The sequence below is a fragment of the Rhinoderma darwinii genome, chromosome 10, assembly GCF_050947455.1.
Source record: "Rhinoderma darwinii isolate aRhiDar2 chromosome 10, aRhiDar2.hap1, whole genome shotgun sequence".
In the NCBI taxonomy this organism is placed as follows: Eukaryota; Metazoa; Chordata; class Amphibia; order Anura; family Rhinodermatidae; genus Rhinoderma; species Rhinoderma darwinii.
In genome coordinates this window covers 57,399,895-57,412,359 of record NC_134696.1, presented here as the reverse complement: position 1 = coordinate 57,412,359, position 12,465 = coordinate 57,399,895, and the positions used below count along the sequence as shown (strand labels likewise).

General features: G+C 42.6%; 1 protein-coding gene across 9 annotated transcripts in view; it reads left to right on the top strand.

Annotated features, from left to right (window-relative positions):
- Positions 1-12,465, top strand: part of SYNGR4 (synaptogyrin 4) — a 126,482-nt gene that overhangs the window by 21,498 nt on the left and 92,519 nt on the right. For 8 of the 9 annotated variants that reach the window (XM_075839961.1, XM_075839964.1, XM_075839960.1 and 5 more), the window contains one exon: positions 7,361-7,598. In XM_075839961.1, coding sequence (XP_075696076.1) covers positions 7,361-7,598 — 238 coding nt within the window. Of the gene's footprint in view, positions 1-5,129; positions 5,330-7,360; positions 7,599-12,465 lie in introns of those variants that run through there. The other variant, XM_075839963.1, reaches the window with a different exon arrangement.

Below are 12,465 nucleotides of genomic sequence, written 5' to 3'. Positions count from 1 at the left end.
ATCCCACATGTGGCCCTAGTGTGGTAATGGACTGAAATACCGGCCTCAGAAGCAAAGGAGCACCTGGTGGATTTTGGGGCCTCTATTTTATTAGAATATATTTTAGGCACCATGTCAGGTTTGAAGAGGTCTTGTGGTGCCAAAACAGTGGAAACCCCCCAAAAGTGACCCCATTTTGGAAACTACACCCCTCAAGGAATTTTTCAAGAGGTATAGTTAGCATTTTTAGCCCACAGGTTTTTTGCTAAATTTATTGGAACTGGTCTGTGAAAATGAAAATCTACTTTTTTTCTGAAAAAACATACGATGTTTTAGATTTTACAAGGAATAAAGGAGAAAAAGCACCCCAACATTTGTAAAGCAATGTCTCCCGATTACGGCAATACCCCATATGTGGTAATAAACTGCTGTTTGGACCCACGGCAGGGCTCAGAAGGGAACGAGGGCCATTTGGATTTTGGAGCGCAGATTTTGCTGCATTGGTTTTTGGTGCCATGTCGTGTTTGCAAAGCCCTGGAGGGACCATAACAGTGGAAACTCCCCAAAAGTGACCCCATTTTGGAAACTACACCCCTCAAGGAATTTTTCTAGGGGTATAGTTAGCATTTTGACCCTACAGTATTTTTGCTGAACTTAAGGGAATTATGCCCTGAAATTGAAAATCTAAATTTTTTTCTAATAAAATGTCGTTTTAGCTCAGATTTTTTCATTTTTACAATAGATAAAGGAAAAAAAACACCCCAATATTTGTAAAGCAAACTCTTCTGAGCACAGCAATACCCCATATGTGGTAATAAACTGCTGTTTGGACACATGGCGGAAGTTAGAAAGGACGGAGCGCCATTTGACTTTTGGAGCTCGAATTTTGCGGCCCCATGTCACATTTGCAAAGCCACTGAGGGGCCAAAATAGTGCAAACTCGGCAAAAGTGACCCCATTTGGGAAACTATACCCCTCGTGGAATTTATCTAGCGGTATAGTGAGCATTTTGACCCCACAGTTTTTTTGCTGAATTATTGGAATTATGCAGTGAAAATGAAAATCTACATTCTTTCCACTTAAATGTTGAATTTTTTTCATTTTCACAAGGAATAAAGGAGAAAAAGCGCCCCAACAATTGTAAACCAATTTCTCATGAGTACGGTAATACCCCACATGTGGTCATAAACTGCTGCTTGGATACACCACAGGGCTCAGAATGGCAGGAGTGCTACTTGGCATGTAGATTTTGGTTGATTGTTTTTTGGGCGCCATGTCGCATTTGCAGAGCCCCTGAGGTACCCGTACAGTAGAAACCGCTGAGATGTGACTCCATTTTGGAAACTATACCCCTCAGGGTAATCATCTAGGGGTGTACTGAGCATTTTGATCCCACAGGTGTTTCATAGATTGTATTAGAATGAGGCAGTGAAAATGAAAAAGTATTTTTTTTTCCCAAAAAATATGTAGTTTTGCACCCAATTTTTTTTCCACAAGGGGTAATATTAGAAAAAAACACACATAATTTGTTACCCAATTTCTCCCGAGTATGGCAATACCCCATGTGTGGCCCTAAACTGCTGTTTGGGCACATGGCAGAGCTCAAAATGGAAGGAGTGCCATGTGGCTTTTAGAGCACCGATTTTGCTGGACTGGTGTAGGGGCGCCATGTCGCATTTGCAGAGCACTCTTAGGTACCAGAGTAGAGTGTAAAACCCTGAGAAGTGACCCCATTTTGTAAACTACACCCCTCAAGGCATTTATCATTTGCCTGGATATATGACAGGGCTTAGGCGTGAAAGGCGCATGTGAGACCTATTTTGGTGATTTTCGCAGCATTAGCCCACAACGGCAGGGCTCTGAGGTCAAATAGTAAAACAAACCCCCAAGTAGTGACCCCCATTTTGGAAACTGCACCCCTGAAGGCATTTTATTAACGGGTGTAGTGAGCATTTTGACCACACAGGGTTTTTTTTTTCTATAATAAATGAATGCTCAGTGGATGGTGCAAAGTGAAAATTGCAAATTTCCACAGGTATATGCCATTTTAGTGCACAATATTTTGTGCCCAGTTCATGCCACTGAAGACAAATACCTCAAACTGTTAAGCGGGTTCTCCCGGGCATGGCGATGCCATATATGTGGACGTAAACTGCCCGTTGGGCACGCTGTAGGGTTCAGAAGGCAGGGAGCGCCATTTGGCTTTTGGAGCGCAGATTTTGCTTGGTAGTAGTTCTGTTTGGCGTTTTGCTGCTATTTAAGTTTATGATGTGGGGGGCATATGTAATCTGTGCGGAGTACATCAGGGGCATAATAAGAGGGTGTAATAATGGGGTAAATAAATAATAATCTGCAGATATGTGGCCGGTGTCGCACTGATAAATGGTGCCAGATCTTATCCGCTTTTGGACACTCTGCACATTTTGCATCGCCATATTCTGAGAGCCAGAACTTTTTTTTTTTTTCTCCACCGGAGCTGTGTGAGGGCTTATTTGTTGCGGGACAATCTGTAGTTTTCATTTGTACCATTTTGGGGTACATGCGATTTTTTTGATCACTTTGTATTTAATTTTTTTGGCAAGCAAGGTGCCCAAAAAAATGCAAATCTGATGTTTTTTATAAAAAAAAATTTACGGCGTTCGCCATGCGCTATTAATGTCAATTTTACTTTATTCTGCGGGTCGGTACGATTACGGCGATACCAGATGTATATCGTTTCTCTTATGCTTTGCAGCGTCTGCACGATAAAATCACTTGTTTCAAGTTTATTTTTTGTGTCACCATATTCTGAGAGCCATAACTTTTTTATTTTTCCGTCAAAAAAGCTGCGGGAGGGCTTGTTTTTTGCGGGACGGGCTTCAGTTTTTAATGGTATCATTTTGGGGTACATGCAACTTTTAGATCCCTTTTTTTATTCTGTTTTGCGAGGGGTAGTGACTAACAAACAGCGATTCTGTAATCGTTTGTTATTAAAAAAAATTACGGTGTTCACCGTACGGGTAAAATAGCGTGATATTTTTATAGTTTGGGTCGTTACGGACGCGGTGATACCACATACAGTGGAGGAAATAAGTATTTGATCCCTTGCTGATTTTGTAAGTTTGCCCACTGTCAAAGTCATGAACAGTCTAGAATTTTTAGGCTAGGTTAATTTTACCAGTGAGAGATAGATTATATTAAAAAAAAATAAGAAAATCACATTGTCAAAATTATATATATTTATTTGCATTGTGCACAGAGAAATAAGTATTTGATCCCCTACTAACCATTAAGAGTTCAGCCTCCTCCAGACCAGTTACACGCTCCAAATCAACTTGGTGCCTGCATTAAAGACAGCTGTCTTACATGGTCACCTGTATAAAAGACTCCTGTCCACAGACTCAATTAATCAGTCTGACTCTAACCTCTACAACATGGGCAAGACCAAAGAGCTTTCTAAGGATGTCAGGGACAAGATCATAGACCTGCACAAGGCTGGAATGGGATACAAAACCATAAGTAAGACGCTGGGTGAGAAGGAGACAACTGTTGGTGCAATAGTAAGAAAATGGAAGACATACAAAATGACTGTCAATCGACATCGATCTGGGGCTCCATGCAAAATCTCACCTCGTGGGGTATCCTTGATCCTGAGGACGGTGAGAGCTCAGCCGAAAACTACACAGGGGGAACTTGTTAATGATCTCAAGGCAGCTGGGAACACAGTCACCAAGAAAACCATTGGTAACACATTACGCCGTAATGGATTAAAATCCTGCAGTGCCCGCAAGGTCCCCCTGCTCAAGAAGGCACATGTACAGGCCCGTCTGAAGTTTGCAAATGAACATCTGGATGATTCTGAGAGTGATTGGGAGAAGGTGCTGTGGTCAGATGAGACTAAAATTGAGCTCTTTGGCATTAACTCAACTCGCCGTTTTTGGAGGAAGAGAAATGCTGCCTATGACCCAAAGAACACCATCCCCACTGTCAAGCATGGAGGTGGAAACATTATGTTTTGGGGGTGTTTCTCTGCTAAGGGCACAGGACTACTTCACCGCATCAATGGGAGAATGGATGGAGCCATGTACTGTCAAATCCTGAGTGACAACCTCCTTCCCTCCACCAGGACATTAAAAATGGCTCGTGGCTGGGTCTTCCAGCACGTCAATGACCCGAAACATACAGCCAAGGCAACAAAGGAGTGGCTCAAAAAGAAGCACATTAAGGTCATGGAGTGGCCTAGCCAGTATCCAGGCCTTAATCTCATCGAAAACTTATGGAGGGAGCTGAAGATCCGAGTTGCCAAGCGACAGCCTCGAAATCTTAATGATTTAAAGATGATCTGCAAAGAGGAGTGGGCCAAAATTCCATCTAACATGTGTGCAAACCTCATTATCAACTACTAAAAATGTCTGACTGCTGTGCGTGCCAACAAGGGTTTTGCCACCAAGTATTAAGTCTTGTTTGCCAAAGGGATCAAATACTTATTTCTCTGTGCACAATGCAAATAAATATATATAATTTTGACAATGTGATTTTTTTTTTATTTTTTTTATATAATCTATCTCTCACTGGTAAAATTAACCTAGCCTAAAAATTCTAGACTGTTCATGTCTTTGACAGTGGGCAAACTTACAAAATCAGCAAGGGATCAAATACTTATTTCCTCCACTGTATGTGTACTTTTTTTTATGTTTTTCTGTTTTTCCTATAATAAAAGACTTATTATAGGAAAAAAGGCTGTTAGTGTTTTTTGCAACTTTTCATGAAACTTATTTTTTTTAAACTTTTTTACAACATTTTTATTAACTTGTTTTACCTTCTTTTTGTGTCACACTAGGGAACTTGAAGGCATGAAGCCCTGATCGCTATTCTAATAAACTGCACTACCTACATAGTGCAGTGTATTAGAGCTGTCAGCTATTCACTGACAGCAAGCCTATTAGGAAGCGATTGTTAGGCTATGGTTGCCATAGCAACCATCGGAACACCCGCGTGTGCCGATGGTTGTCATTAGCAACCATAGCGTGCGGTCTAATCACTTAGATGCAGTTCTGTCACCTTGTCATTTGACAGGGTGACAGTTTTTAGCCAGGACGCACCGGTACGTCCCTGTGCCTTAAAGCACTTCAATGCAGGACGTACCGGTGCGTCCTGGTGCGTTAAGGGGTTAAACTAACTTTCACTATGAAAATTCAGCTCTATTCGTCTTGAGTTGGTCTGCAGCTCATGTATCCGATTATACATGTTAATGGAAGCCTATGGAGAGGGGAAGGGGGAAGAGTGAGCAGGAAGTGCAGGAGATAACAGCAGAATGACAGACATAGAAACTTTTTATCACAACCAAAGCACTTTATTCACATCAGTACAGGTCAGTACTATTCTATATACTGTATATCCTGCATGATCCTGGGGCTGTTTCTGAGTGAGAGAGAAAGTTATGGAGCAGATTCTCCTCTTACTGTGTATAGTGAATGGCTGCTAGTATCCATCCCCCAGCTCAGAGAGAAATGCAAACTACAGATATAGGATTCAAAGGGGTAAACTGCTAAAAACTACAAAATCAAAGTCATACAATGTGCAGAAATAGGTACAGGTACAAACACATGGTAGCTTATCCTCAAAAGTCAAATGAAATGACAGGTACCCTTTAGGGGCCATTCGGCTGATTATTGGCCCGTATAAACAGGGCAGCAATCAGCGGACTAACGAGCCAACGATCGCTCATTTAATTATCACATTGTTTTGCAGCCTACAAAATCATCTTTGTCAGCAGTACATCTCTCCATGTGTAAAGGGGATGCTCTGCCAACAATGATGCAATCTGATGGGGACCGAAGAATCGTATGATGATTGTTCGTCTCCATACAGAAAGCATCGGCCCATGTCAAATTACCTGTTAACGAGCGTCGATAAACTTGTTGTTCGGCGCTCGTTATGGGAAACATTTGCTTGTGTAAACCAGCCCTTAGAAAATACCATTTAGGTGTAATGGATTCAGTGTGCACAAGTCTAACTTTAGCAATTGGCTAGAGATTCATAACGTCAATGTATTTTGGGATTGATATTCTGCGTTACTTCTAAACTTTCTAAACTTAAAGGGGTTTTCCCACTAAAGATAATTATGGTATATTCACAGGATATGTCATAAATGTTTAATAGGTGCAGGTCCCACTTCTGTGCACTATAGACCAGAATGGAGAAAGTTATGAACATGGCCACCTTCCATTTATTTTCCACCAGGATGTGGAGGCCAGTGGCCACCACACCGGGCTTAGTGGGTGTCAGGGGACTTCCCTTCTCTTGGTAAAAGCAGGTCCCAGAGGTGGGATACCCTGTGGATTTGCAATAAATATCTCCAGTGGTAAATCCCCTATAGGCCAGGATTACACACCCAGTTTATGATGCCGTTTTTTGGCTCAGTATTTTGAGCCAAAAGGAAGGAAAGGTATAAGGAAAAGATTGATGCATCTCTTTTCTTTTGTGTTCATTGCTGTGTTTCACTCAAAAAACTAAGCTAAAAACTTCCACAAAAACGGAATCAAAACTGTGTGTGATCCTGGCCTTAGGCCTCCTTCGCATAACTTTTTATTTCACCATTTTAAAATGCAAGTAAAAAAAACACCAGCATTTCAATAATGTTTAATAGCGTTTAAAGTCCTGTATAGAAGCCTATGGAAAAAAATCCACTATAACAATAGCATGCAGCGTTTTGAAAACAAAACACCATTGACATGGAGAACGCTTCAGGAATACAAAAAAACCTAAACCCTGTGTATGTAGGCTCTCACTTTTTATTACTCCCAAAATTGACAATTATCACCTATCCACAGGTTTGCTGGCGGCCCCTCCGCTGGGACCCCCACTGATTCCAAACACGGGGGCACTTCCGCAGTAAGGAGGAGCTTGAATGGAGCGGCTTAACGTTATTCAGATAGTCTTTGACTGGAGTGTCGGCAAGCATGCTCATCCGCCGCTACATTCAAAGTCCTCCTCACTGTGGTTAAGCAGTGGAAAAGAACAAGGGCTTCGGGACTCCCGTTCGAGTATGAGTGGGGTTCCAGCAGTTGGGCCTGCAGCAATCAGACAATTATCACCTATCCTGTGGATAGGTGACAATTGCTGATTCTGGAAAAACCCCCTTTAAGGTAACATCTGGCCGCAGTGGTTTTGTAAAAAAACAATTGCAGTAAAAAACACCACTAAAAACGCATGTAAACTTTGTGTGTAAATGCAGTTTTCTGAAGCAAACGCAGTAGTGGATCCAAATGGAAAGGAAAAGTATAAAGGAAAGACTGGTACTTCTCCTTTCTGTTGTATCCAGCTTTATGCAATACCAGTTTTTATTATTAATTACGTATTAAGTGGTAATTGAACTGTGGTTGTGTTTTGTGTTTTATAGATTTTTTCTGTTATTGTATGTGCGTCCATTACGTCAGGAGGATTCCAAAATTTGCCCATTTCCTCTAAACTGAACTGTGTTCTGAATGAAAATCCTGCAGCTTGTGGATATGCAATCGGTTTTGGCATTGTGGCGGGACTACTATGTTTGTTGTTCTTGCTACTTGATTTCTTCGATTCATATATCCGAACTTGGTTTTTGCGTAAATCTATCTGTATTGCTGACTTTGTCTGCTCTGGTAAGTTGCTCTATTTTAGTATACATTTTATAGTTAACAATTATTATGGAAGATAAATTGAACAAATCTCATCCACACGCTGAGTAAATGATGAGCGGAAATACAGCTACGTCGCTTGCGTAATTCATGGTCGGAAATCACACGCTTCAGTCACAACACAGAGCTGTAGAACGGGGTTTAGGGGGCCCCCTTATAGACATAGGTGCGTGTCCCGGAGGTGGGACCCGCATCTATCTTACATTTATGACATATCCTGTGGATATGTCATAAATGTCTCTGAGAAAACCCCTTTAATTCATATATTATATGCATCCAAAAATGGTGCAATTGAAAAACACAACTAGTCCCACAAAAAACAAGCCTTTATACAGATACAGCTTTGTCAACATAATAAAAAAAACTTCATGACTCTTGGAATGCGACAGTGAAAAAAAAAATAATCCTCGGTCATTAAGGCCAAAATATTCCTGGTCATTAAGGGTAGGGCCACACGGAGCGGCCCTGACACCATCGCAACTCGGCTAACAACCGCGCCGACACCATGTTCAGTGCGGCTGTCAAGCAGCCTGTTAGTAGCCGCATGTTAACGCGGGCAAACTTTCCCTTTATCTGCAAAATCGTGCAGCCATGAATTAATACACCCTTTATGGCCACACGATTTTGCAAATTACAACAATTTACCCCCTATTCATTCTCAATGGCAGCGGCGGAAGAAGCCGAACACTGCACTCGGCAGTCTCCAGAGCTCACATAGAGAATGAATGGAGCGGCATGCGCATGTAACCGGAATACCCCATAACAAGGTATTAGACAGCCGCTCCTACATAGTGCCTGTGCGGTTGTTGGACACGTTGCGACTGTGTCAGGGCCGCGCCGTGCGGCCGTTCCCGAAGGGGTTAATAAAAACAAGGAGGAGGGGGATGCATTGTCTCTATCCTTTCCTCAGTGTGTTTGTGAGACTGCATGCAGTGAGAGAGGAGGCGATATCTGAGCATATGCTTCAATCATTTTAATCCTTTTTACTAAATAGCTAACTAATGTGGTGAATAAGATTGTTCTGTCCATCCTAACAGACTATAAATTATCCAAAATATTCAGTTCTGCAATTATCAGGTGCATGGGGGGAAAAAAAGGCTCTTATATGGCTAGCAAACTGGCCAGTATATTCCAATAGGGCTTGCAAGTGACCACATGGTTGTATCCACAGCATCATATACACTAAAGTGCTGTAGATGGGACTCGTTTTGCATAGATGGTGTGGTTTCTTGCAAAACCTCGAGTGGGAGTTCAGGGGCTCTTTACTTGCTGGTTTGTTTACTTAGGACATCTATTAGATCCCCTTAGTTAACCCCTTCAGGCAGTGGCGTAGCTATAGGGGTCGCAGCGATCGCAATTGCGACCGGCCCCCCGCACCACATCAATAAAAAGTCACTATAGTAACTCGGGCCGCAGGCCCCTGTTACTATAGTAACTGACAGTACTTACCTTCCTGTACGGAGCGCAGCGGAGGTCCTGACGTCACAGAGCTGTGCGCAGCGCATGACGTCACAACGCTATGCGCCGCGCACAACATCGTGATCCTGGATACAGTCAGGGCAGCACTTCCGCCGTGGCTGAAGAGGACGGTAAGATTAATATCCCTGTCTGCTGAAGCTGATTGGCGAGAGCTGCTTCCCCTTCATTCCGGTCACTTGCTCACACTGTGAATCCGTGTCGGCGATTCACAGTGTGAGCGAGTAAGGGAAATGAAGGGGAAGCATCTCTCGTACGAGTGCTGCGGCCCCTTCAAAACAGCTGATTGGCGTGCTCCCGGGCGTCGAACCCCGACACATCAGCTATTGATGGCCTATCCTGAGGATAGGCCATCAATGTTTAGGGAAAGGACAACCCCTTTAAGCCTACGATGTAGCAGGCTTAGAGGGCCCATGAGACAGGATCACAGATTGTGTGATGCTGTCTACTGGGCCCTGTATCTAAGCCAATCACATGGTAGCCTTACATACATGGCCCATGTGTGATCCTGTCTGATGGGCCCTGTATTTAAGCCTACCACACGGTAGGTTTAGATACAGGGCTCCAGCACACCGTAATCTTATACTGTATACCTTGTAGGCTTAGATACAGGGTCCCACAGACAGTATCACACATGGGCCCTGTATCTAAGCCTAACACGTGTTACTAATAGTTTTTTTGTGTGTTTTCTTACATCTTCGGTCGTTGGACTACGACGGATTCGAGGACTACTCCGATGACAGCTTTTTTTATTATCAATAAAATGGTTAATGAGCGTTGTGTGTTTTATTTTTTTTATTTCAATAAGATATTTTTTCTATGTCTTTTGTGTTTTTTTTTTAAACTATATTACTACCGCCTTAGTAATGGCCGCCGGCTGATTGACAGCGTCCATTGCTAAGGCGGGGCTTACTGTTAGCCGGTGCAGAGGCTAAAACTAACCCCCTTTATTATCCCGATACCCACCTCCACCAGGGGTGATGGGAAGAGCTGGGTACAATCCAGTACTTGACCATCTGTAGTGATGGTCGGGTAACGGGGCGGCCGCAGGCTTGTATTATCAGGCAGGGACAGGCCAGAAACAGTGGCCCTTCCCACCCTGGTAATGCTAGGCTGCTGCTGCTTTATTGTATCTGGCTGGTTATGAAAAAGGGGGGGAACCCCACATCATTTAAAAAAAATAAAATAGAAAATAATTGGAAAGAACGATGTGGGGTCCCCCCCAATTTTCATAACCAGCCAGATACAACACAGCAGCAGCAGGCAGCATTACCAGGGTGGGAAGGGCCAGTGTTTTTGGCCTATCCCAGCCTAGTACTACCAGCCTGCGGCCACCCCGGTGCCTGACCATCACTACAGATGGTCGGGTACTGGTTTGTACCCGGCTCTTCCCAGTACCCCTGGTGGCGGTGGGTACCGGGGTAATAATGGGGGTTAGTGTTAACCTCTGCACCTGCTAACATTAAGCCCCGCCTTAGTAATGGAGGTTGTCAATCAGCCAGTGGCTATTACTAAGGCGGTAATAATAAAGTTTACAAAAATACATAGAAAAAATATTTTATTGAAATAAAAAAATACAACCCCTATTAACCATTTTATTGTGAATAAAAAAAACACTGTCATTGAAGTCCTCGAATCCGAAGTAGTCCAACAACCGAACCTGTAAAATAACACAAACACACAAAAATAATTAGTAACACATAAAGAAGCAAAATTATTATTCTTACCTTTCCTGGGTCCAACGCTGGAGCCGCAATGTCAGCGAGCTGGGACCTATATCTAATCCAATCATGTGTGATACTGTCTGCTGAGCCACTGTATCTAATCCTATCATGTGTGATACTGTCTGCTGAGCCAATGTATCTAATCCAATCATGTGTGATACTGTCTGCTGGGCCAATGTATCTAATCCGATCATGTGTGATACTGTCTGCTGGGCCAATGTATCTAATCCAATCGTGTGATACTGTCTGCTGAGCCACTGTATCTAATCCTATCATGTGTGATACTGTCTGCTCAGCCACTGTATCTAATCCTATCATGTGTGATACTGTCTGCTGAGCTACTGTATCTAATCCCATCATGTGTGATACTGTCTGCTGAGTTATGTATCTAATCCCATCATGTGTGATACTGTCTGCTGGGCCAATGTATCTAATCCGATCATGTGTGATACTGTCTGCTGGGCCAATGTATCTAATCCAATCGTGTGATACTGTCTGCTGAGCCACTGTATCTAATCCTATCATGTGTGATACTGTCTGCTCAGCCACTGTATCTAATCCTATCATGTGTGATACTGTCTGCTGAGCTACTGTATCTAATCCCATCATGTGTGATACTGTCTGCTGAGTTATGTATCTAATCCCATCATGTGTGATACTGTCTGCTGGGCCCTATCTCTAATCCTATCATGTGTAATACTGACTGCTGAGCCACTGTATCTAATCCTATAATGTGTGATACTGTCTGCTGAGCTGTATATCTAATCCCATCATGTGTGATACTGTCTGCTGAGCGTGATACTGTCTGCTGAGCCACTGTATCTAATCCTATCATGTGTGATACTGTCTGCTGAGCCACTGTATCTAATCCTATCATGTGTGATACTGTTTGCTGAGCCAATGTATCTAATCCTATCCATAGTTTATAGGGTCGTAGTGCTATAGATATACTATGCTGTCTCCTATACACACACACACACACACATTTTTTTTGGGCGGACACATATGTATTTAGTTATTTCCCCTGACATTTTAAGTCCTTAGTGACGCCCCCGGCTGCTAGTGCTGCATTGTTGGGTCACTTAGGAGACCCAGCGATGCAACTGAAAGCTCCGGACCGTCGGCTATGAGAAGTTTGTGGGGGGGGAGGGGCCCAATAAGAACTTTTGTATCGGGGCCCATGAGCCTTTAGCTACGCCCCTGCCATAAGGACTGAGCCTGTTTTGGCCTTCAGGACGAAGCCAATTTTTCAAATCTGACATGTGTCACTTTATATGGTAATAACTTTGGAATGCTTTTACCTATCCAAGTGATTCTGAGACATATTGTACTTTATGTTAGTGAAAAAATTTGGTCGATAAATTCAATATTTATTTGTAAAAAACACCAAGATGTAGAGAAAATTTGCAAAAATGTGAATTTTTCTAAATTTAAATGATCCTGCTTGTAAAACAGATAGTAATATCAAACAAAATACTTACTAGTTTACATTTCCCATATGTCTACTTTATGTTTGCATTGTTTTTTTGAACATCCTTTTATTTTTCTAGGACGTTACAAGACTACAAGTTAGAAGTGGCTTTGAGCACCTTATATAGTAGAAAGTCCCCATAAATCACCCCATTTTGAAA